This window comes from Gracilinanus agilis, chromosome 5 (assembly GCF_016433145.1).
Source record: "Gracilinanus agilis isolate LMUSP501 chromosome 5, AgileGrace, whole genome shotgun sequence".
Lineage (NCBI taxonomy): Eukaryota > Metazoa > Chordata > Mammalia > Didelphimorphia > Didelphidae > Gracilinanus > Gracilinanus agilis.
The window spans coordinates 58,367,291-58,393,469 of NC_058134.1; the positions used below are offsets into that span (position 1 = coordinate 58,367,291).

The 26,179-nt window shown below is 36.2% G+C and overlaps 1 protein-coding gene across 1 annotated transcript in view; it reads left to right on the plus strand.

Moving 5' to 3' along the window:
* The window catches only part of MRC1 (mannose receptor C-type 1), a 122,837-nt gene that overhangs the window by 85,487 nt on the left and 11,171 nt on the right, over positions 1–26,179 (plus strand). Inside the window, exons 14-24 of the mRNA XM_044678925.1 lie at positions 175–262; positions 1,926–2,070; positions 2,698–2,739; positions 5,483–5,646; positions 7,445–7,512; positions 11,368–11,468; positions 12,334–12,476; positions 13,376–13,490; positions 16,635–16,801; positions 16,919–17,021; positions 21,984–22,216. Of these exons, the coding sequence (XP_044534860.1) occupies positions 175–262; positions 1,926–2,070; positions 2,698–2,739; positions 5,483–5,646; positions 7,445–7,512; positions 11,368–11,468; positions 12,334–12,476; positions 13,376–13,490; positions 16,635–16,801; positions 16,919–17,021; positions 21,984–22,216 (1,369 nt within the window). The remainder of the gene's footprint in view (positions 1–174; positions 263–1,925; positions 2,071–2,697; positions 2,740–5,482; positions 5,647–7,444; positions 7,513–11,367; positions 11,469–12,333; positions 12,477–13,375; positions 13,491–16,634; positions 16,802–16,918; positions 17,022–21,983; positions 22,217–26,179) is intronic.

The following is a 26,179-nucleotide window of genomic DNA, read 5'->3' on the forward strand; positions in this document are numbered from 1 at the left end:
AACATAGCTGTAATTTATGAAGGTCTATACGCAGGTTTTCTTGTTAAGTAAATTTATTTTGTAGGCTCGCCAATTTAATTTTTAAGCAATTTTTAACTTTCTAGTTTTTGCAGATTTTCAGATTTATTTCACATAACATAATGTGTTGTTTTTAATTTCTCATACCCTTTTTAGAGGTTCTTCAAACTACCATGATGTCTTTTGGCTGGGATTAACAATTGCAAATACCGATGAGGGATTTACATGGTCTGATGGTTCCCCAGTAAGCACTTTTCTTCAATGTTTTGATGCATGAAGGGCTTCTCTGGTTTTGTGTGTGTGTGTGTGTGTGTGTGTGTGTGCGCGCTAATAATCATTTGTTTTGTACTAGCTGGGAAATACATGGTTATAATGACTTCTTGGACTATTTTTTCCCCACTTCTTCAAGATTTAAGTCATTAGGTTCACTCTTCACATAGCAAGTTTCCTTATTATGGTTGGGTGGATGAATACAAAATTGAGGGGGCTCTGTTATTGTCAAGAAACTGATAATTGTGAGAGGAAATGTATTTTTTTTGAAATTTTGTTCTTAATTCTTTGACTCATCCTTCTTTTGCATTTATTTTAACCTTTTGTTTCTATAACACTTTCATTTACAAATGTATCTCTCCTCCTTTTCCTCCTCAGCAAGCCATTACTTGTAACAAAAAATACAAAGAAAAATGAAAAACGGTTCATCAAATTGACAAATATATCAAATGTGTTGATACACCCATAACTTCATCCTCTAAAAGAAACCCACCCATTTTTAAATATAAACTTTTAATTTTTAAAAATGATTACTTCTAATGCTAATGACTAATATTTATATAGTTCCTAGGGGGTAGCTAGGTGGTGCAGTGAATAGAATATTGTGTCTGGAATCAGGAAAATCAGAGTTCAAATCTGGCCTCAGACTCTCTTAAGCTCTATGAGCCTAGGCTTATACTTAATTGTCTCAGTTCCATCATCTAAAAATGAGCTTCAGAATGAAATGCCAGTATCTTTGTCAAGAAAACCCCAATGAGGTCATGAAGATTTGGACATGACTTAAATGACTTAAAAACAACAACAATATATAGTTTTACATTAAAGTTTATATTAATCCTCATAACCACCCTGTAAGGTGGGTACTATTACTATTCCCCCTTTACACAGATGAGGAGACTGAGACTGTGAGGTTAAGTGTGTGGCCAAGGCTCACATGACTATTCTCTGAGTTAGAATTCCAAAGCAAATCTTTCTGACTCCTGTGCCACATTATTCCACTATTCCATCTAGTTGCCTTTAAGAGACCTAGAGAATATGGTTTTCTTAAAACTCGTGGAGTTAGTGGATAATTTGGTACCACACACTGGCTATATGTATGTATGTATACATATATATATATATATATATATATATATATATTTAATCCTCATATAGGATTAGAAAGAATACTGCTGATTTTACTGAAAGGAAGTAGGGAAAATCCTAGAATCATCATCAGCACTTAACAGTTTGGGGACAGGGCAAAGCCTCCAGAAACCCTTTTTCCCCTCACTCATTTGAGGTTTGCTTCTGAATCAAGGACACTCTGAAAATGAATAGCTAAGAAAATAAATGAAATTAGCATCTTTCCTTTCCTAACTGGATAAAGCATATAGGAATTAGATCTAGGATTTCAATGATATGGAAAACTCCTGAGTGAGGACCGATGTTGGTCATCCTCTTTGAAACTTATAGCCCTAGAAAGTTGCTGAGAGATTTTTGACTTTCTCAGAATCACCTTGTAGGTATTTGTCAGAGGTAGGATTTGAACCTGAGTCTTTCTGACTTTGATGCCAGCTTTGTATCTACTATGCCATCCTGCCTCTAAAGTTTATATACCAGATGCAGACTATAGCTAACTAGTGCCTTCAATATAGGTGACATATGAAAATTGGTTCTATGGTGAACCGAATAATTATGGCAATGTTGAATTTTGTGGTGAATTGAAAGCTGATCCTAGCATGCGCTGGAATGACATTAACTGTGAACTTCTCCGCAACTGGATTTGCCATATCAAAAAAGGTATGATTACTCTCCCTTAATATAGGAGGTATGATTGTATTCTCTTCCATAGTTTGGAGAACTGATAAAAAAAAAATAGCCTTTTGAAAATAAGGGCGCAGTATAAAAGGGAAAGATTATCCTTTTGTTAGATAAGAATGAAATGACTGAATAAAGTTAAGATGCTATTTTTCTCTTCATTTTATAGATGAGAAAAATGAGGCTCATCGAGGTAAAATGACTTATCCAGGGTGATACAGTTAGCAGATGTCTAAAGCAGGACAAGTCTAGTGGCTTGTCAACTTTTATAATTTAAGTTTATTATGAATGATTGAAAAAATAATATCCCACAAGGAATTATATGTATTGTTTCATAAATAAGCTATCCCTATTTTTCAGATCACTATGCAATAGGAAATAATTATAGATAATTTCAAAAGCAATTCCCAATGATCAAAGCTTATTATTTATTGCAAATTTTATATTCGCCCCCTTTGTAAATTGCTAGGTGCTCTATTTAACTTGTAAAAATGTAAGGTGTCCAAAAAGAATAGGGTTAAAAAAGAAAAATATTTAATTATTCATCAGTGTTACTCTAGCCATTGAAGCTAAAGTTGATATTCTATTTTAATTTTCTTTGTCTTCCAGGACATGAGCTGAAACCAGAGCCAACACCTTCCCCTGAGAGCCGTATGTATTTACTTAGTGTTCAAATATTCCTTTCAGTTATGCTTTTTCCCCCCTTCTTCTCTTTGCTCTTCAATTTTTAAAAAGAGCTTCGTAATTGCACAAATGAGGTCTCTGACTTTTCTTTCTTTTACCTTCATTCCACATGATTCTAACCACTAATCATCTTAGCAGAATAAAGCTTAGGTTTATCTAAACAGGACTCAAATCAATAGGGCTCTAATATGGTAGCATTATGTTCTTGGCTTTTTTGAGAGTAGGGAGGCAGCAAAGTTTCTGGAGGCTTGGAAGAAATGGGTTCTTGGTTCTGTTATTCTGTCCGTATAACCAAATCCCTTCCTCATCATCTCCTACCTGTCTATGCTCTTGTTTTGGGGTATCAGTGTAGAAATGTAGTTATTTCTGGTCAACTTATGTTGTTCTTCTCTCAATAAGATATTTCATGTTTTTCTCTCTTTTTTTCATTCCTTTGATTCTATTTTATTGTTTCTTGATTTCTCATGAAATCATTAATTTCTAGATGAGTGGTTCCCAAACTTTTTTGGCCCTACTGCCCCCTTTCCAGAAAAAAATATTACCTAGCGCCCCCTAGAAATTATGAAACTATTTATTGAACTCAGAATAGAATGTAAAACAAAAAAAGTGTGGCCATCACCACCCCCCTGGATTGCTGCAGCACCCACCAGGGCATGGTAGCACCCACTTTGGGAATCACTGTTTTAGATGGTCAATTCCGATTTTTAAGACCTGATTTTCCTCTGGCAATTTTTGGTTCTCCTTTTTCAATTGGGTCATTTTTTATTTCATCTCTTTCATTTCTCCTTGTATCACTTTCCTTTCTTCTTGCATCACTATAATTTCTTTTCCCCACTTTACTTCCGTCTCTTTTAGTTGTTTTTTCAGACCTCTTTCAGAATCTGTGTCTAATCCATATTTTTCTTTTGGACTTTGTGTGTATTTCCTTTGCTTTCACTGTCCCTTTCTGTTTCTATTCTTTGCTCTTTGTCTCCATAAAAATTCTTTAGAGTTTGGTGCTTTGTTTGTTTGTTTGCTCATTTTTCCTATCTAATTATAGGTAGGGTCTGTTTTCTGGGGAGTTGAGTACCCTCTTAAACTACAGTCCTTCCATGATGTTATTCTCAGCTTATTTTCTGGGTTGTCACTAGGTTATCAGAAGGGCTGAGAGCTTGGAGAGCCTCCTCCCTCTACTGATTCAATTGACCCTTGAGATGCTTATGGTTTAAGGATTTGCCTCAGGCTTGGGCATAAGCTTTTGATTTTACTCTGAACTTGATCAGGTCCCGGGCTGATCAAATTCTAACCCCAGGCTGAGGCTCAAGTTTTTTGGTCTAACTGTGTACTTGATCTGATCAGGCACACCCTTAATTGTTCTGTCCTGGATCTCTGCTCTTAGTTTTGGGGCAGCAAGATGGGGGAAGGGGGGGTGGCGTGCACTGTGTCCTCACTTCAAAGTGTAAACTATGTCCTTATCCCAAGCCCAGACTGGAATTCCTGACTTTGCTCTGGGGCTACAAGAATCATCCCACTTCAGTCCAGACTGCCCTGGGCTGGGACTCTGAACTTCTCCACAAGTCTTGAGATTTCAAGGGGTATGGGTTGGCTTGGACCACTATTTGCCCAGTCAGGATCTCAGGATCTGGGTATTGGCTTGGGTTTAGTTTCTGAACCTCTGGCAGCAGATGTGGAGTGGGGGTGTGGGCTTGTTCTTGGCTTGTTCTTACCTCCTTGCTACAGCATCTTGCTGACTCTGCTCCCCTTTCACCCCAGTACCCCAGATGTTCTCTGCTTACCTTTTGGGTTTTTCTTTTCTTGATGATTGTTTTAATCTGTCTCCTTGTTGGTTCTCTTGTATTCGGTTTGTGGTGATATTTTAATCTTGGTCAGAGAAGATTCTTGAGGTGGCACAGAGCTGCCATGGTTCACTCTACCATCTTGGCTCAGCCCCCAGAAGTCTGCTCCTTTCTCTTTGTGACTTTTGAGCCTAGTGGCTGCTCCTTGAGGTCCTCCTATAAATCACATACCTGACTCTTGTTTCTGTAAAAGAAAAATGCTAGGAAACTATCATCTGAGCCAGACTAACTTTATTGTAAGAGCTGTAAATCACAAAGTCAGGGTCTTTAAAAACACATCCAGCATGGTCTAAGAGAGATCCTGAGTCCATCAACTAACTGGTATATATACTTTAGAGAATCGGATTACACAAACTCCTCCCAGAAATGGGGTTAGTTAGCTACACTTTTCTTCTCTCTAAGGAGAAGAAATATATAGCTAACCAAAATCAGGGCAACTACAAGTTTGTCTCCTAGAAGATCTTCTCTTTGAATAGGTCAGGTTTTTTTCCTTATCTTCTTATGAGGGTGATAATGCTCCATATATGGTGCTAAAAAAACAGCCAAGGTTATTCTGTAGCTAACTGAGATGTCATAAATCTCTAGCCTTAGGCATGTTTGGAACACATGCCAGAATGCTGAAGGCATGCAAACTCCCCTTTTGCAAGGCACTTTAGGAGATTTTCCTTATAAGTTTATGATTAGTGATTACTAATTCTCTCACACATTTATTCAAACAATTAATAATTGGGATTATTCCTTACAATTTACACTAAAATACTGATTATCTAATGAGATTACATGCAGAGGATATATAACTATGAAGAGATATTAAACAATGACTATAAACTGAAGCTGCTTAATTAAATTATCATTTATATTTCTTTATCTTTTAGAACCCTCAGTCACCGAAGATGGATGGGTGATCTATAAAGAATACCAGTACTATTTCAGCAAAGAGAAGAGCACCATGGAAGATGCAAGGGCATTCTGCAAGAGGAATTTTGGAGACCTAGTTACCATAAGTGGTGAAAGTGAAAGAAAGTTTCTATGGAGATATGTAAGAAAAACATTTATCAGTTCAAGAATGGGGAAAATAATGGGCTGAGCAAAGACATGACCTAGATTTCATTCAGTATATATAGCAGTCAGTGGCATATATTCAAGCAATATGCCAAACTCTAAGGGTGGATCTACCCCTGCCACCTTCCAAGATAGCAAGAGAAGGGAATTGGGTAGACCAAGGTCAGTGGTGTAAATGCTATTTAAATGCACGCCCATTCAGAGCCCGTTAATATGTTCCATGCCCATTCTGTACTGATCCTTCAGAATCTTACATGGTGGTATAGAGCCATTACTTTTATGAGTCTCCCCTGCCATTTCACCTCCACGTTCACTTGCAGGTTTAAGCTAAGAGCTAACAGTGGCTAGGCAAAGGACTACCTAAGACTGAGCCACTGGAGCTCTGCATCTGGGCACAGGGGAAACACTTCCTGGTAGGGCATGCTTTCTCTTCATTGACTGCTTATTGCAGATCTTCTCTTCTTGCACTCAACCTTTGTCATATAGCACAGTCCTTATTCTTTACCTGGCCCAGCTCTCAGGTTCTCGTCCCTCTTGGTGTCCCTCTTCACACTGTGTCCTCTGCACACTGACTACCATCTTTCTAGCCCCTCTCTTCACAGGGAAAGAGTTTCTACTTATGACTTTAGAGTTCTTCACTAAAAATACCTGGTCATCCCCTTTCCTCTTCAAACACCATCATGGAATACCTAATATTTATACAGCTTCTCAGCAAAGAGCCCCTCAAAGTATGTGAAACACTGATGCTCCTGTGAATATTAAACCATGAAAGAAAATTACAGATATCTCTTCCATATTGTGGCTTTTCCCATTGTGATTTTGCTCTATGGTGGTTGGCATAAGAAATTAAATGGGAATTTTTTGAGAGTTTTGTGGAAGCCACAGAGGACATGTGAAGATCAGTAGGCAACACAGAAAAAGTTTATAAAGTCAGAAATGCAAAAATATATGTATAGAATTGAATAATATAAATATATTTTATCTTTTAAGTCCACAAATATACAACATATACATAGATTTCTTTTTAAAAGTTAAATAAGTAAAAAAAATTAAAGTGCTGTAAAAAATCCAGTAGATGTGACATAAAATCTAGAAATGTAGAGATATCTTAAAAAGTTTAGTGATTCATAAATTCATATAAGGCACCCCATAAAAGAAAAAGAAAATTTCAGACTTCTTAGGGCCAAAAAGATTATATTGATTTTTCAGATGACAGGGTCTCTAGGGCCTTAATCCCCACAATGTGTAAAAAGGATACTTGTATTTCCTCTTCAAGAAAAAGACTGAGTAGTGAAGTCTAATATTTTAACATTTTTGATACCTCTAATTTGAATTTTCCCCTATTTTTTTCCTTTCCCATTTTTATAAATACTAGAAATCAAGAGCAGATTTCTGCTCTAAGATGATAGAAGGAGAATTTCAGTCCTGAAGATTGATAATGGTTGCTCTATTTGAGATAACATCAGAATGATAGCAAAAAATGTTATGCTGGTACAGCATTAGAGATGATAGAAAGTAGGTCACGTAGGACATTTGGAATGAGCTCATTTGTTTTGACTGAAGATTCATCTGAGGAATTGTGTAGTTTCCCCTCTACTTTTCTATAAATAAAGCACTAAGATTACTTAACCTTATTTCTGGTCAGATCTCAAAATAGGCAAAAAATTGCCAGTGGTCAAATGTGTCTAATTACTCAAAGAGAACAGAAATGTTGATTGGATTCATTTGAATCTTATGTAATTAACATAAACTAAATGGTAATTTCTATATTTTAGATTTCTGCACTTGATTTGGAGCCTACATATTTCATTGGTTTACTCATCAGCCTGGATAAGAAGTTTGCGTAAGTGAAAACAGTAGTATTAATGACAATTGCAGTTACATGGTGACTTTTGGTCATAAAGCACTTTTGTGCACACTAATTTTTGGTATTTGCTGTAGTCCTTTTTTAAGAAGAAGAACCTGAGGCTTAGAAGGGTTAAATGACTTGCCCATGACAGCTGGCTAGCAAGTAGCAGAGCTGGACTCAAATTCAGATCTTTCTCATTTTGATTCAGTGCTCTTTTCATGATGGTTCCTTAGATTAGATCCAATGTACAATATTGGATGCTCTGGGCAGAGTTTAGCTATATCAACTGTTTAAAACAAATAACAATTTGGTAAAAACTCTCAACATGTAAATAAAATGCCTTAAAAACAAATGAATGACATTAGAATTCATCTAGAATTTTGATCTTCAATAAGTAGAGAAGAACGTCATTTCTTTCTGTCATTCTACAGCTCTTTCTTTGTTCTGAGAGAGTAGTGCCTATCTCTGAAGGATAGCAGACATGATAGGCTGTTGTGACTTTATTGGAAATCTCAAATAATTTTTATTTGTAGTCTTCTAGAAGGGCAAATGAAACAAACACTTCTAATGCTATCTTACTAGCTGCTGGAGCACCATAATTTTGAAGTTAAATCTCCACAAGTGAAATTCCATATTTATTGGAGATATTTTCCATTAAGTATCATAGAAGGAAGAAAAAAGGAAATAAATGTTTCTTAAGTGCCTATTATACTTCATACAGTGTACTAAGTACATTACAAATGTTTTCTCAATTGATCCTCACAACAACTCTGAGGGCTATTATCCTCACTTTACAGTTGAGAAAACTGAAAGAGGTGAAGTGAAGAAACTGAATTTGAAATCTGTTTTTTCTGACTTTGGCCTAGAGCTCTATCCACTGTACCACTGATGTGCCTCTTGTTGGTAAATTGCATTGGTGAAGGTCAGGGTAAAGAAATTGATAACATTTATTCTTTCCTTTGGTTCTTTAATAACTATTTTCATTTGAATTTAATGATCCTTAAAATGAATAAAATCTAACACTAATATGTATGTAAAATTTTACTTATTGAATTGAATTTTAAAAACATTTATTAAACATCTACTGTGTCAGATGCTAGGCATATATATACATATATGCCTGTGTGTATGCACAAATATGCATATATATATATATGGAGAGAGAGAGAGAGAGAGAGAGAGAGAGAGAGAGAGAGACCTTATTCTCAAGGAACTTAAAATCTAGGGGGAAAGAAGAAATCTAGACAAATAATTATGAAATGGGGAAAAGTGAAATAGATACAAAAGAGAGGCTGAGATGCTATGTGAGAAGATATTTGAAACAGATGACTTTCACTTGGGTTAGGGAGGTAATCTGAGAAGATTTCATGAAGAGAGAAAAAGGGAAGCAGATTGAACAATGAAGTGGGAGGACTTCTTGCTAAGCCCTGGAAATGGAATGAGCAAAATAATGACTACTGGGGGGGGGGGGGGGAGATCAAGAACTTAGGCCAGAGCTCAGTGTGGCTAGATCATATAAATGAAAAACTGAAAAAAAAGATAGTAGCAATGGCAGTTGTGGTATGTGTATGGACTGAGGAAGATGAAAGAATCCAAGATGATTACATGATTTTGAGATTGTGTGGCTAGGCATATAATGGTTCCATAAATAAAGAAATAGAGAAATTGGAGGATTGAGAGTTTTTTAGGGAAGAACAAGGTCAGTTCTGAACATATTATCCCACATGCCTGACTACTTCTCAGTTGCTGATATTTTATCTCTTTTGTTTATTTTTTATCTCTTCTTCATCATCGTTGATCTATCTTTCATCTCTGTTGCTTTAACATATGCATCTGAGTTCTTCAAGCTTGAGTGTCTTCTCTAATGTTCTGTCATAAGTCCTTCTTTCTCTAGACTCTCATCCTTGATGATTTAACCTGCTCCCCTGGATCCAACTGTCACCTGCAGAGAGATGATCCCAAATCTATTTTTCCAGTCCTAATCTTTTCACTCACTCTGTTCTTTAATCTACAATTGCTTGTCAGATATCTTCTCTTAGATGTCATGTTGTCATTTCATATGCAACATATTCAGAATTTAACTCATCGTCTTTTCTCCAAAATTCATCCTTCCTCCATACTTCTCTTTTCTTATTGATGGCACCATCATTCTCCTATTCACCATGCTTTGAAACATTAGAATCATCTTGGATTTTTCCTTTCCCCTTACCTCTCAATCTAGTCAGTTACCAAGCCCCATTGATTCTATTTCACAACATCTCTTGACTCTTCAATCATATTGTTATTCCTTTAAGTCAAGTTCTCATCATTTCTCCCCTGGACTATTTTAGGAGCCTTTTAACTGATCTCACTGCTTCTAATCTCTCCTTTCTATAACTTATCCTTCACTTAAATTCAAGACAATCTTCCTAAGACACAGCTAGGACAATGTCCCTTCTCTGCCTTCTCAAAACCTTCGGTGGCCTTTAATATCAAACTCAAATTTATTAGCCTGCCATTTGAGAACTTCTTAAAGCTGACTTCCAAATATATTGTCCCAAAATCTATGTTTCAGCCAAACCTGCCTACTCCACACTCTTATCTTTTGTCTCCATACATGCCTTGGAACTACTCTCTCCTCATCTCTGCCTTTCAAAATCTTTATAATCTTTCAAGGTTCAGGTCAAGTATATAAAGTCTTTTGTGATTGCCTTATTCACTATTTATTTCTCCTTCCTAAATAACCTTCCATTAATCCTATGCATGTATATGCTTTATTACCCCCCAACAGAATATAAACAGAGGTACTGCTCTCTCTCAGCTCTATTGATGGTAGATATAATAGCTCTCTAGGTCTCTCAGGCAAGGAAGTTGAATTGCAGATATAGGGTCTACCCTCCCTCTCTTGAACCTCCCACCACCCAAGATTGCACCAGAATGAGCCATCTTGTGCTGTGCATGATGAGTAATTATAGGGTTGGCTCCAACTGACTTTTGTCCCTGGCTCATGGCACCTGGGTACATTCCAAGGTCTCAACTGACAATCATGTCACTCAAAGTGGTGTCCACCTTGTCCTAGAAATTCATCATAACATTATACATACTATGTTCTGCACTAATATTCCCCCAACTCTGCTATGACTACAATTACTTGTCAAATAATAAATGATTGACACTCCTTTTTATTTTCATAAATATTATTAGCATTAGCCAAATTGAGAAGAGATTAAAATAAACTTTTGTAGAGAAGCCTACGATATACTCTGACTCCTGGTTAGTTTTTGTTATGTGGGAAAAATGTGTCAGTGTGAAGATTTTAATTTTTCGTGTTGCTTCCCCAATAATCTGTATCAGTAGATGGCTGGAGTTATTCCCCAGTATCAGCACCTCCACCTGCTTACTGCAGTAGTATGTAAATACCTTAATGATAGAAGCCATTTCTTGTTTTTATCTTTGGATTCCTGGGGGGACGAACAGAGTGCCTTACACAGAGTAATTACTTTATAAAAGCTTTTGAAATTGAATTGAAATCATTTGAATGGAATTAAATGTCATCTTATGGGATGACATGATTCCTCAATGACAAAATGCTTGCATTTGTTATTGACAACATGATTTGGTAAGGCAGGAAATGCTAGCAAACAGTAAATATGGATGAGATCAAAGCATATTTTATAGAATAAATAAGATTATGTTGAATTTGATGATTTTTGACACCAATTTTCATAGATACCACAGGGTTTTAAAATCATTTTTTCAATCTTTCTACTGTAGAATTTTCTCGTAATATTAAGCTAAACTGCTCCCTCCCACCTATATTTGTGATGGAAGCAGGTTTCTAACTATCTCCTCGTTTGTTTGTTTTTGCAGATGGATGGACGGTACTAAAGTAAATTATGTGGCTTGGGCTCCAGGTGAACCCAATTTTGCCAATGATGATGAAAACTGTGTAGTCTTATATACCTCTTCTGGTGAGCTAAATTGCAGCATGTTGGAATTTATATGTTACTAAAATAGGGCCTGGAATTATTACTATTAATTTCCATAATTTTCTCCACTATTTAAAAAAAACTTTAATTTGCTCTCACTCCTCAAGTTTGACCAATTTTGAATACTATATTGCATATTTTGATCATATAAGAAGCAAAATAATTCTCCCCCAATAGCCAAACTGTTTTTTCTAAAGCACAGATCAATGTCCTTCCTACTCAAGAACTTTCAAAGTCTCCCTATTGCCTCTAAAATAAAATATGAACTCTTCTTTTTTGGTATTTAAAACCCCTCACTATATGGCTCCAGACTTTCTAGATGAGTTTCACATTATCCTTGACATTTCAACTTCTGCCTCCTTTGTACAGGCTGTCCCCTGTGCTTGCTACCTACTATCTCTTTAGCATTGACTCTGAATTCCTAGCTTCCCCATAGACTTCAGACCATCAGGTGGTTCCTGATTCCTTGAGTTACTGTGTGTGCCCCCCCCTTCTGATTTCTTCAAATATTTTCTGTTGACTTATCAAAATTGTGCCCTCTGAGGATAAGGACTGCTTTGTTTTTGTCTTTTTGTCTCCAGCACTTAACATGATGCTGGGGCACCCAAGAGAAGCTAAAAAAATGTTATTAAATTGACACTACAAGTATTTCAAAGAGGGAAAGGAGAAGTCTCTTGAATATATCTTCCCTGGGAACTTATGTAAAATTGGATTTTATTAATAGTCATACTTTGAAGCATCCTTATGGGTTCAAAAAAAGCACTTAGATTTATAAAATAATGTTTTTCTTCATTATAAATATCACTTAAAACAGCAAATTTACTTTTTTTAACTACTTTCTTGACAGGATCTTGGAATGACATTAACTGTGGTTATCCGAATGCCTTTATTTGCCAGCGACATAATAGTAGCATCAATGCCACTGCTTCTCCCACGCCAGCTTTGCCTCTAGGAGGATGTCAAAGGGGTTGGAAGTCGTTTGAGAACAAGGTATTGTAGTCATCATCATTAGTCTTTATATCAATCAGTGGGGATAGATGGGCTCAAATGAACTTACAGACCAGAACCAATGAATTTGGAGAACTTCTTGTGGGGTTTGAGCAGAGCTGCCTGGGAAAAATTCTCAGTCAAAAGTAAGAGATCATCAGGTTGAGAGATAGGGCTCTAATCTTATCCACCATGGTGGCTGAAGTCAATGGGTCTCTTGAGCATAGGAATTCTGAGGTATAATGGGTTATGTTGCTTAGATGTCTGTAGCAAGTGTGACATTAAAATGGTAAGCTCCAAAGAGCAGAGGGCCATAAGACTACCTAAGAGCAGAAAATCAGTCCATGTCAGAAGTAGAGTAGGTCAAAGCTCCTGAGCTTATCAGTAGTGGAATTAGACCTGCAAATAGATTTCACACTTCTGGTCAAGGTAAGATGGGAAGATAGGGCAAGAAGAGGAAGAAGGAGATTTTTAAATTGTATGTAGGTGTCCTTAGAAAAATATAACCATAAAATTTTATAAGAGAAGCTTATAGCTTTAGCTTTAGGGGTAAAAGGAACTTTAGAGGTCATCTCATAAAGCCCTATTATTTTATAAATATGGAAACTAAGGCTCAGTAAAGTTAGATGACCTACTGTAAGTCATACAGGTAACAACAGTGGCAGGATTTAGATCCAATTCTTCTTACTCTGAGACCAGGATTGTTTCAAGAATATTCCACTGCCTTCATAATAGGGCTAATTGATTTTTATAGTTCAAACTGGTTATGAGAAAGTATATCTTTTGAAATATTTCTATAAGCAGATTTTTAACCATTAACTAACTTGTTTAAAATAATATTATAAAATAATACAAAATTTAAAAATTTAAAAATAGAAATATTGTTTCCCCCTCCTTTTCAGTGCTACGGATTCTTTGGATTTAAGGAAGATGAAAGAAGAAATTGGCAAGATGCACGTGAAAGTTGTAAGAAATCAGGAGGAAATCTAGTTTCTATACACAGTGCGAAAGAACAAGGTATTATATGAGGGCTGAAGATATTCAATAATTAATTCAAATAATTCTTCCCAAATTATTGTGGTAATTGTCTAACATGTTGCTGGTGATAAATATTTTATAATAATAATAGCAATCTAATTCCTATTGATTAATGAACTCCATTTTGAGTATAAGGAAATTAAATTTTTTCTGGCTACTAGGGTCTCAAGTGAAGTAATAATTTATAATGTAATAAGTCCATCTGACAGGACCTAGTCCAATATTTGCAGAATCTTTCTCCTGGCACCTTAGAGCACTTTGCCAGAATATAATTCATAGAAGCTTCAGTCTCATCATAAATTGATATTTATTAATCACACCCAAGAAGATTGTCCAAGATTCCATGATAAATATGACATATCCTATTGTGAACTGCTGACAGAGGGGAGGGTACAGAGTTCCCACCTTAAAGCTACATATTTTGATGACTAGAGATAGTATATCAGCTAGTCAAAATGTCCTTGTTTATTTAAAATTGAACAATCTAAAACTGACTTGTAAGTATTTTGGAAAAGTTCAGCTTCTATCAATCAATTAATTAGTAAATATTTATTAACCACCACCTACATGCCAAATATTGTGTTGGGAGCTGGTAGTACAAAGACAAAACCAAATACTTCCTTCCCTCAAGGAGACAACATGCACATAAATTAGTGTGTATGGTATATATAGAAAATAAATCAAATGAAATTCTGAGAGGCAGAGCCCTAGGAACTGAGGGAATCACTAAAAACTTCATGTAAAAGGTTGAGCTGAATCTGGAAGGGGAGAAACAAAGAATTATAAGAACAGAGAGGGCATTTCAGGCATGTTTTACTGCCAGTGCAAAGACATGGAAATAGAAGAAGGGATATTATGTGTATAGAACAGAAAGGGGGAAAAAAAAAGATCAATTTGGGGAGGGAATTAATTAAAAGAAATAGAATAGAATAGAAAGACATGTAAAGGCAGAGGACTAAAGACTGAAGAACTCTCATAGTAAAATAGGACAATTTATAGCTGTCCCAGTGGCAATAGGAAATCATGAAAGTTTATTGAATAATTGAATGAGACTGATGTTAATTCAAAATCAGGTCTCAGATATTTACTAACTGTGTGATCCTGGGCTAGTTGCTTAACTCAGGGTCCTCATCTGTCAAATGAACTAGAGAAGGAAATGCAAATCACTTCAGTATCTTTCCAAGAAAACCTCAAAATGGGGTGAGGGAGAGTCAGAAGAATGACAACAAAAAGCCTTTAGGAAAATCCATTTGGTTAGTAATGGAGGGTAAATTAGAGAAAGGAGAGGCTCAAGATGAGAACAAATAGAAGGCTATTGGGGACTTTTCAGGCAATAGATGATTAGGGTCAGAAGTAGGATGGTGGCTATGTGAGTAAAGAGATGTGCAGGTAGAAATAAAATTTAGCAACTAAATGAATATGTGGAATAAGCAAGAGAGATGAGTCAAGAATAACGTTGGGTTTATGAGCCTAGGAGCCTGGAAGAGGATGATGGAGCCCATAATAAAAATAAGGAAAATGCAGGAGTGGGTTTTGGAGGGTGAGGTAATATGTTCTATTATGGAGATGCTAAATATCAGATGCCTATAAAACATTTTGCTAATAATGGATATTTCAAAGTGAATTTTTCATAGGCATCTCATATTTAGCATATCCATAATAGACACACAAAATGTTTTTAAATACTTTTAGGCACTGGCACAAGAGATTCAATCTTGAAATGTTAGCAAATAATTTCAGGTTTCATTCATATTGTTGTAACAAATTATGTCCTTAATTAAGAACTAAACTCAAGACCAACAATTAAAAACACAAGCCAATGAACTCACCCATGAGCAATGTAAATATTGTTTCCTTGAGGGAAAAATAACTTAAAGACCACCATACCCTTTGTGAATTTCTCAATGGGAATGGAGGTGGTGGGGTGGACTTTTGTTGACCGAAAAAATTTTTTTAAAAGTAAGTCAATATCTCCCTATAGCAGAACTTATTTCTGCCTGACTCAAATACAAATTTCCCTCTTTTATTGGAAAAGGGGATCAGTAGAAGCTGTAAGACATCAAGAATAGTCACTATCCATGAGAATCTATGATTTCAGGTTAATGGTTCCATCCAGTGAGCTTACCTTGTGCTACTCTTGCCCTACACATTTGTTGCAACAGACCCCTACGTGGAATAAAGATGGAATAACAATAATCATGACTCATTTATAGATTATTTTGAAGGTGACAAAGGAATTTTTCCACAGTGACTCTAAGGTAGATAGTAAAAATATTACTACTCTCGTTATACAAATGAGGAAACTGAGGTTAAATGACTTCCCCAGTATCAGTTAGAACTGGAACATGTACTGAGGGCTCATCTCCTTCCACAACACCACCCTGCCCCTCCATTGTCATAACACAATTCATTGCTTATCTCTGAATCAACAGAAACCAAGTATACTTGGATTTTTAAATTTTCCTTTGTCCCAATCCTAGCGCCTTTCCCCCTTGAAATTATTCTGTCTTACTGAGTGTATACTTGTATATATGCTCATATCTCCTCAATGGAATGTAAACTTCTTCAGCACAGGATTTGTTTTATTTTTACCATTGTTTCCCCAGTGTCCAGCAGATAGGCTCTTAAATGTTTGTACATTAAATTCGGTGGAGGGGACTTTGCTTTCTCTGAGTTCTTTTCAATCCTAAATCCTTAATCCCCCTTGTGATGTCTTCCAAGTGTTAGCCCAATTCAAGTCATCTAATTCCAATGGTTTTCCAATGTCTGATTCCAGTGGCTTCTTCATTTTTAAAAGGGCCCCTATTGGAACTGTACCATTGCCAGTACTCCTGCTACCAATTTCCTTGTCTATTACCCTGAGAATCTTTCTAACCCAAAATACCCAAAAAGCACATTTTGGAAAAGTTCCCTTAAGAGGCTTAGGTAGGCTTATATTGTATGGAGTATAAAGATACTCTGCTAGTTTATTTTTGTGATAGTACAAATATCTTCAAATGATCCTTGGAGACAAAAATATAAGCTAAGCGAGCATCTTGATGTTATTTGGATTTTTTTTCCATAAGGTGATACCCTGCCCCATGCCCACTATGACTAAAATCATCATATGAAACTTTCTTTCAGCATTCATTATTACCCAGCTGAGGGGTTCTACTTATGACAGCTGGATTGGAATGAACGACATCAATTCAGAGAACAAGTTTCTTTGGACAAATGGTCAAGGAGTCAAGTATACAAATTGGGCAAAAGGTTTTCCTGCTGGTCGAAGAAGTCTCCTTTCCTATGAAGACGTATGTATTGCAGGTTCTCTCACCTTGCCTTGCCTTGCCTTGCCTTCTCTCCCACTGAATAATCTTTGATGAATGTTTTTCCCCTTTTTCCTCCATTTCCCACCTGTTCACATTCAGGCCGATTGTGTCGTTGTTGTTGGAGGCACGTCACTGGAGTCAGGAAAATGGGTTGATGAAATCTGTGAAAATAAAAAAGGTTACATATGCCAGGCTAATTCTGGTGAGTTAAATAGTAATTTCCTTTTTATTTCTGTTGACTCCATATACTTTTCTCTGCATGCTTCATCATTTCTATCCTAGAAGAAAATGTAAATCTTTGATAAACATTTAAACAAACAAACAAAATCTCACCAGCAGGACTGGATGTCCATAAATAGGAATTGGCAATGTTATAACTCTTTATGGAACTAATTCAATGATGTTTTCAGGTTTTTGTTTCCAAGAAGCTTTATGGTAATTCAACTTGAAGTTAATGATTTTTCCATTTTTAATTGCTTCTATTTGGTGCTTTCTTTTCAGATGATTTTATAACTTTAGGAAATCATCTGTCACCTCCCCTATTTCTATTAGCTTTCTTTGTTCTTTTGTTTTAGTTGTATCCAATTTTTTGCGACTCATTTGGAGATGGTTTTCTTGGCAAAGATAATGGAGTGGTTTGCCATTTCCTTCTCTAGCTCATTTTACAGATGAGGAAATTGAGGCAAACGGACTTAAGTGACTTGCCCAGTGTCACATAACCAATGAGTGTCTGAAGCCAGATTTGAACTCAGGAAGGTCAATCTTCCTTATTCTAGACTTGATGTTCTATCCACTGCACCAATTAGCTTCCCTCTTGAAGTAAACAAAAAGAATTTCCCCCCCAAAATTTCCCACATTGCATAGGCAGAGACGTATAGTCAATAAAAGATTGGACTTGGAATCAGGAAGACCTGCGTTCAAGTCCCATCCCATACTGTGCCACATTGGGCAATTTGTTTAACCTTTCCCTGATCCAGGCAGCTATCTAAGACAACGACTTATAAAATCATTGTTTCTCTGCCTAGTTAAAGAATCCCTGGATCACTTCACTTTTCTAATGAAATTAGAGATGTGACAAAAAAAGCAAAATATATTATTATTAATATTTTTGGTTACCAGTGGAGTTTTGCTATAATGGGCATGACATTACTTTTTACATTAGGGCTTCAGGAACTTGATCCATTATTGCCATACTGGTCCAAGGGCTTGTTAATCATAGGCATGTCTCAGTGTGGGCCAGGTGTGTCCAGGTCTACTTAATTTTCCAGCATTTAGATTCCTAACATTATACCATAAATATCTATATACTCTGTCTAGTGATCATTCCTTTATAATAAACCTACAAAAGTATTACTAGGGGCCATAAGTAAAAGAGGGACTCTTTTTTTGGAGCAGCTCTTCAGATGGGAGGTCTAGGGAAGAAGCTCTTCCACCTCTCACATACTTCCAGAACACTTTCTGGGAAACCCAGAAATATTGAAATTGATATTGAAATTGATATCAAGCTCTAGCACTGAGAAGCTATCTGGTACAATTCAAATCTGGCCCCAGAAACTTATTGGTTATGTGACCCTGGGAAAGTCACTTAACCCTGTTTGCCTTGGTTTCTCATCTGTCAAATGAGCTGGAGAAGGAAATGGCAGACTACTCCAGTGTCTTTGCCAAGAAAACCCCAAACGAGATCATGGAGAGTTGGATTGGACATGACTAAAAAGACTGAACAATCATAACAAAACTAGCTATAAGGGTGTGGAGGATTTTGACACACGATTTCATAAATAATGTGTTTCTTATTCCTTCTATCTTGAGAAGGTTCAGACATGAAGACTATCTCAACTTTAGGTCCAAGATTCTTATAAGCTCAAAAAACCCCTACAGATACCACTATTGTCTGTCCTCTTAGTAACCTGTAATGTCTCTTCAGATTTTGTATTTAATTGCAAAACTTAGAATAGTACAAACTAGCCAAGTTTCCTTTCATATTAATATCTATCCACAGGAATTTTCCTCTCTCTATTTCTCTCCTATCCTCATTTTTGGAGAATGGTCTAGTAATTTTCCAATTGTATTAATATAACCATTTTGTGGTTCAATTGTTCAATCATTTTTGAGACTTCATAATCCCATGATGCTTTTCTTTTTTGCAAAGATACCACAGTGTTTTGCCATTTCCTTCTCCAAAGATAACTATAGATTTCCCTCAAATAATATGTATGTGGACAACTCTATGTATACATGTTGACTGAAGTTTTAGCATTAACACATGATGGATGGAAGGAAGGAAGGAAGGAAGGAAGGAAGGAAGGAAGGAAAGAAAGAAGGAAAGAAAGAAGGAAGAAAGGAAGGAAAGGAAGGAAGAAAGAGGGAAGGAGAAAAGGAAGAAGGGAAGAAAGGAGGGAAGGAAAGAAGGAGGGAAAGAGGGAAGGAGGGAAGGATGGAGGGAAGAAAGGAGGGAAGGAAAGAAGGAGGGAAAGAGGGAAGGAGGGAAGGAGGGAAGGAAGGAGGGAAGGAAAAAAGGAAGGAAGGGAGAGAGGAAAGGAAAAGATAGCTTGTGTTACTTGTCCTCATAATAGTCTATTGACACAAGGTGGCAGCAGCATCAGAGAAAAAGGAAGCATGAATTTTAATTCACTCAGGTTTTATTCCTTTTCAGTTAAACCTGCATCCATATCCTTTTTCTTTCTTTCTTTTTTTTTTTTTAAGTCCTTACCTTGTGTCTTGGAGCCAATATTGGCTCCAAAGCAGAAGAGTGGTAAGGGCAGGCAATGGGAGTCAAGTGACTTGCCTAAGGTCACACAGCTGGGAAGTGTCTGAGGCCAGATTTGAACCTAGGACCTCCTGTCTGTAGGTGTGGCTCTCAATCCACTGAACTACCAGCTGCCCCTCCATATCCTTTTATCTCTTACATTCCTTGTTTGTAACTTGGGCTGACAAAACAGGTCTTGGTAACAGTTCAGAATAGACCATAGGAAAGCCAGGAAAAAAGTTTCATCTAGGCAGAAGGGAATTAAGTAATTGTAGAGAAATATATTTCAATTCATTAAAGGGAAAACTTCCCACAATTAGAACAGTCCAGAAATATCATAGATTGTCTTGGTATATGATGGGATCCTTCTCAGATCCTTCTTATTGGAGAATTTCAAATAAAAGCTGAATGAGTACTTTCTAGGTATGTTACAGGTGGGATTCTTATTCAAAGATGGGTAGAATTTGATACTGTCTAAGGTTCCTTCCTCATTAATGAAAATCTTTGGTTCTGTGCTGGCAGGTCAGAGACTTACTGAAAGTGATTCCATAAAAGACAGGAAGAAGTAAGCAGATGTATTTGATCAAGAAAGCTAGGAGGTCAAAAATTCAGGGAAATAAGCAAACAAAAACCTCCTAAAGTCTAAAACCAGAAGACCAGAAAATGTATTTTTACTTAGAGATTAGGGAAAACCACTTGACTGTCTCCATGCTATTGCCTTGCATCATTCCCTTGTCTTTTTAACCTTTGCATTTTGCCTCGCTTCAGCTCTAGAGGAAGTCTCATTTCTCAACAGGCAAAATAGGATGCTCAAAATCTCACATACTTTGGCTTATCATCTCAACCCCAGAATTCTGGGGAAATTATAATAATAATTAGGGCCTGAAGTCTAAGGAGTTTCCAAGAAAGAGGAAAAGTTACATATATATTTTTTAAGAACTCAGTGTATAAACATGAATCAGGTATGAGATAAGTCATTTAAATTCCATACAGAATAGGGAAAGTTGAGCAAAAAATAATAATATTATGGAATGATTACAACCAGAATTTAGTAAGTTACTTATAAGTACTGTTGCAATCTGCTAAAAGGCTGTTAGTTAAGTCTAATCAAGACACAATACAGTTTTGTAATTCTGCTAATTAGCCAATTCACATTTCACTTCCACTGTTGTCAGAGTCCAATGAAAGATACTTTTGGTAGTGATCAAACTGCCAGATGCAAATGCTTCCCCTACTATCAATCACTTCTGTTCCAAAGGACATTACTGTTGTCACATTGCCAGTGAGGGATCCCACCAATGTGACCATGAACCAATAGAACTTTGGAGCTGTAATAATAATAACTAACATTGATATAGTACTATGTGCCAGGCACACAAGACTGTAATAAATAAAAGAAGATATCAAAGATAGATGACCCCATGGCATGTGGCAGAGAAGATGATAGGTAGCACAGCTACTGTATAGATATAAATCAATAAAGACACAGACATAAATATAGATCCACAGAGTTCCAACTTAGCAACCCATCAAGGGATATTCCATGTATGCCAAAAAAAGGCACCAAATGGCCAGGAACCAGTTCTCCAAACCCACTTGTGGTCAATTATAATGGCAGATGCACTTGCACTGGGGAAGTGAAAGTGAGGGGAAGAGCATTTGCAAGAATAAGATTAGAGAACTAGGTAATATTTGTTAATGTGGGTTGAGGTGTCAAGATGACAAGAGGTCAGAATCAAAGCCAGTGGCAAGAGCAACAGATGGACACCAGTGATAAGAATGGGTGGTTATTGACCCAAGTTTTCCCTATATGCCTTCTGCCCAGGACCAGAACTTATCTATGTATGCAACCCAAAGGAAGACATACCTGGATGGTTGGAGGAGTTAATGGGTCAAAGATCATGCTGATTCCCAACACAAGAGTTCAGTGAAGATGGAGAAAGAAAGTTGAAAGGGAGAAGGTTTAAAATTATGATTCTATAGTAGATTTCTCCTTTTGGGGCAGATTAGTCCATTCCTTGCCACTGAATATTTTACTTGTAGTTCTCAGATTTCTCCTAAATTTGCAAAAGTCTATTCATCATTTGAGGAAAATATGTTTCTTTATCAGATTAATTTGATCTCAACACACAATTGTTTTTAAAACTAGTTTGGAAATGACTGCCTTTGAAGACTAATAATGACAACCGATGCATCTTCATTTGTTACAGGAAAAGAGTTATAGAACAAACACTGCATACATTTGAATGCTGTGCAGATGCAAGGAATAGTTATGTGTTGTTCTGTATCCATTAGGATGCATCTTCAATTCTAATCCTTCTGAGCCAAAACAGAGACATGCATCCAGCAAAACTTCAGCTCAATCAATTTTTATTCATTGAGATAATTAAAATGTTATCTTTTTTTTTAAAATTTCAGACCCTTCTCTGCCTCATTCTCTGCCACCAGTCCCATCTGAAGGCTTCATTGAGTATGGTGACAGCAGCTATTCAGTTGTGTCATCAAAAATGAAATGGAAAGATGCAGAGGAATATTGCAAGGATAAGTCCTCACAAATTGCCAGCATCTTAGATTCTTATGTCAACTCTTTTTTATGGCTAGAAGTTCTTAAGAACAATGAACCTGTCTGGATTGGTCTGAACAGCAACTTGGTAAGATATCAGAAGAATGTCAAGTTTTCCTTCAATGTGTTAAAGAATTCACAATAATGCTCTTGAGCTTTACCAGAGAATTCCTCATATTGTATCCTATTTGAGAACTTCTCTGATCATATCCTGATTCTAATTTTTAATTATTTGCCTATTTTTTCAGGTAGTACCATTTCATTTTTTCTTCTGTTTATGTGTTGGAATGATTTAATTGGGTTTCTTGCTGAGCTCTCTTTAAACTGGTTTTACTGTCCACTCTTTTATCTCTTTTATGATGCAATATGACCTATAATCTTCCATCATTTCCTTTACTTAAGTTTATAGAAATGTATATTCCAAACCAGTATTTTTCTACTGAGTAAGGTAGTTTTTAAGCTTTTATTTTTGTTGTTTCTTCATTACTGTCAAATGATTCACATGAGTGAAGTTTATCCCTGTAAAATTATTGAAATATGGCTCCTTTATTCTTTACATATACCATTGCATATCCTCAATAATAGTTTTCCATAGATCAGATGGAGTTGTTTTAAATGAATAGCATAGGCAGTTCAGTGGAGAGAGAGCCTTGAGATGGGAAGTCCTGAGTTAAAAAATGGCATCAAACCCTTCCCAACCATGTGACCCTGGCCAAGTCACTTAATCCCAATTGCTCAGCCCTTTTTGCTCTTTTTCCTAGGAACTAATACTTAGTATTGTTTCTAAGACAGAAGATAAAGATTTATTTTTAAAAAACGAACAGTATATCATTTTTTAATTTATATTGCTCTAGCTTTGTGTTGATTTTGGCTTTTGTTCTAGTAAGTCAATGGTCTGAATGTACACAGCCATCTGAATCAAGGGTCACACCCATATTAAAGATGAGTCTCTTCTTTCTGCTAAAAAAGAAACAATTCTTTTATCTTATGGTAATATTTGATGTTCTCCATGCCCAATACCTAAATATTCCTTTCTTTAAGAAATGATTCATGGTATGTCATTTTGAGGCTTTTGTGGGGTCTACTAGTCATTGGCCTTTCTCATCCTTTATTTCTGATAATTATTTTCCCATATATAACTTGTCTTCTTCGTCTATTCCACTTTTTTCATTGAAGTAAATATCAAGATAGGGTTGTTTTTTTTTTCTTTTTAATCCACAACAATGATTTCATTAGGGTATGGAACTCCTCATGTGGATCTTTATCCTTAGACAAATTGGTACCCTTCTCTGCAATGTATTTTTGTAGAAAGTTACTTGGGATGCTGAAAGTTTCAATCATTTGCCCAATGTCACATGGCCATGATGCATCAGGGACAGGACTTGAACATGTCTTCCTTGTTTTGAGGTCAGTTCTTCACACTATTCCATGCTGATTCTCATACTGTAAGATAATTTAATTTGGAGAGATGTATCAAGTTTTTTAAAAATAGAATTTACCTACCTCTCTTTACCTATAACAGAAAGTCATAGATAAGCTGTCTTTTTTTACCCAAAGGGCTCCCTTTGCAAATGCTTATCATGATCCCTGAAATATGGAATCACTAAATATCACATGAAGTAATGTTCCTTACTGCTTTTAGTTGTGTAATAAAACCAAGGCTTTCAAATGCTTTATTGTCCATTCCAAAGAGAAATGATGAGCCAGTCTTCCATTTAGCTGCAACCTTCTTCAGGTGTTATTTGTAAATGAGAAAGTCAAGATTTCTGATTCATTTTCTTCAGCAATATATTCTTACTTTAGTTACTAAACAAATACTTAGGACAGTGCCTGACACATAGGTGGTACATAATTAACACTTCTTGACTTGACAGGGATAATTAATTAGTTGATTGATTAATTTTTAACCCTTACCTTCTGTTTTAGAATTGACACTAAGTATTAATTTTAAGGAATAAGAGTGGTAAGGGCTAGGCAATTTGATTTAAGTGACTTGCCCAAGGTCACACAGCTATGAAGTATTTGAGGCAGATTTGAACTCAGGATCTCCCATCTCTAGGACTGGCCCTCTCTCTACTGAGCTCTATCCTTACAGGTAGAATTTTGTAGGTAATATTGCATAGTAGACAGCTCTTTATAGTCTTCCTATGGCCAGAAAAGCTAAGAGAATGAAAAATTCTTTTCTGGCTATTTTTAGATGATTAAAAAAAATCCAACTAAACAAACATTTGATTTGGTAGAGGAAAATATCATCTTATTGGCTCTCAGTCAATTGTCTCCCATTCATGGATCAAAATTACACATTTTTTGAAAGGTAGACTATCGATAAACTCTGATTGTGAATATCAGGTGAGGAATAAAACAAAGAGACACATGCTTTGCAGTAGAAGTTGGCCACTGTCATGATGGGGATCCAAGTTCAAGAAGTCGCCTCTGTGGATGATTTGGTCTTCCATATGCTTCATTCATTCAATTCATTCATTCTGTATGCCCAGTGACTGACACATAATTGGTGCTACATAAATGTTGGCTGGTAATAATCATTAATTGTGTCAAGCTTTGAAACATTGCAGAGCTTCTTGGAAGAAACCTGTAGCCATTCATAAGAATTCACATAAAAGAGAAGTAAAACCATAGATGGAGAGCTTATTGATCAGTAAACGCATCTTGGACAGAAAGAACAAATAGACCAATTAGACCCAGGATAAAACAGGAGGAAGAGGGTAGACTAGATTGCCTACGGAAAGTTGCATAGCTTCTTTCATAAAGGGAGGCAGTGGGGTATAATGGATGAGGAACTAAATATGGAAGCAGGAAGATCTACTTTCACAACCTCCTTCAGGCACTAGCTGTGTGACCCTGGGGAAGTCACTTGGGCTTTCTGCATCTCAGTTTCTTCATTTGTAAAAAGATAGAGTTTGACTCAATGATCTCTAAGATTTCTTCTAGCTATAAATCTCTGATCCTATCAAACTTCTATTGTGAAGAAAGAAAAATGTAGTGTGTGTGTTTGGTAATAAAAGTATTGATAGGGTATTAATAGGTTGGTGGTATAGATTGAATGATATTAACTGAATCTAAGTTAGTAAATGTCTTTGGGCCAATAACTCAAATCCTAATGACTTGGGTAAGGATTTCAGAGAGAGTCTGTAAGGTAACAAGAACAGGAGTTTATTAAATTATAAAATTTCTCTTTTATAAATTTATTTATTAAATTAAATTAAATCTTACTTAAAGATATTTTATTTTATTTTATTATTTAATCTGTTGCTGAATTGAATAAATTAAATAAATTATTAAATGTATTAAAAATAATAGGTAAAGGAAGGGACTGGGATAAACTAGGAGAAGATCTGGATTCCTTCCCACCAAGGTCCAACAAGTTTCTATACTGATCTCTAAATAACCTAGCTTCCTAACTTAGTCCTATTCAGAGTTTACTCTATGATGATATTTAAATTAAGGAAAAGTTGGAAGGTGAAACAGGTCCAACTGGGCTAGTTGGGAAATCTCACATCTGTTGTCCTTCAAAGGTCTGACAGGAATCCAGTAGGTCTCAGCAATTAATACAAAAGGGAGAGGGAGTAAGACTCTTGACTCCACTATCCACCAGTGTGTGTCTCACCCACAACTCAACCTCTTTCTAGCCAGTGAACTCTTGATAATTGATGACTCACAGAAGCAGGATATTCAGAAAGAACTGCCAACACAGCCAGACACTGACCCAAAGTTCTAGAATCCTTTCTCTCTGCCTTTTGCCTATCACCTTCACTTTCCCTAATTTCCCTACAACAATTGGGAAAAAGGCTCATTTGAAAAAAACAATAACAATAAACAAACCAATATTTGACTCATGTTGTTCTATACCTGCACATCAAGGGAAACTAGTCATAAAAGAACCAAACATGAGTACCAGCTAGAGGTCTGTGGGCAAATATGTGGTGGTGTTAAACAGAATGCAACCTAAAACAAATAATAACTTTGGGAAAAAACCAAAGTAAAGAAGGATATGTTATGGAAGAAGAAGATGGGCCAGTTGTGCTGTGAGATT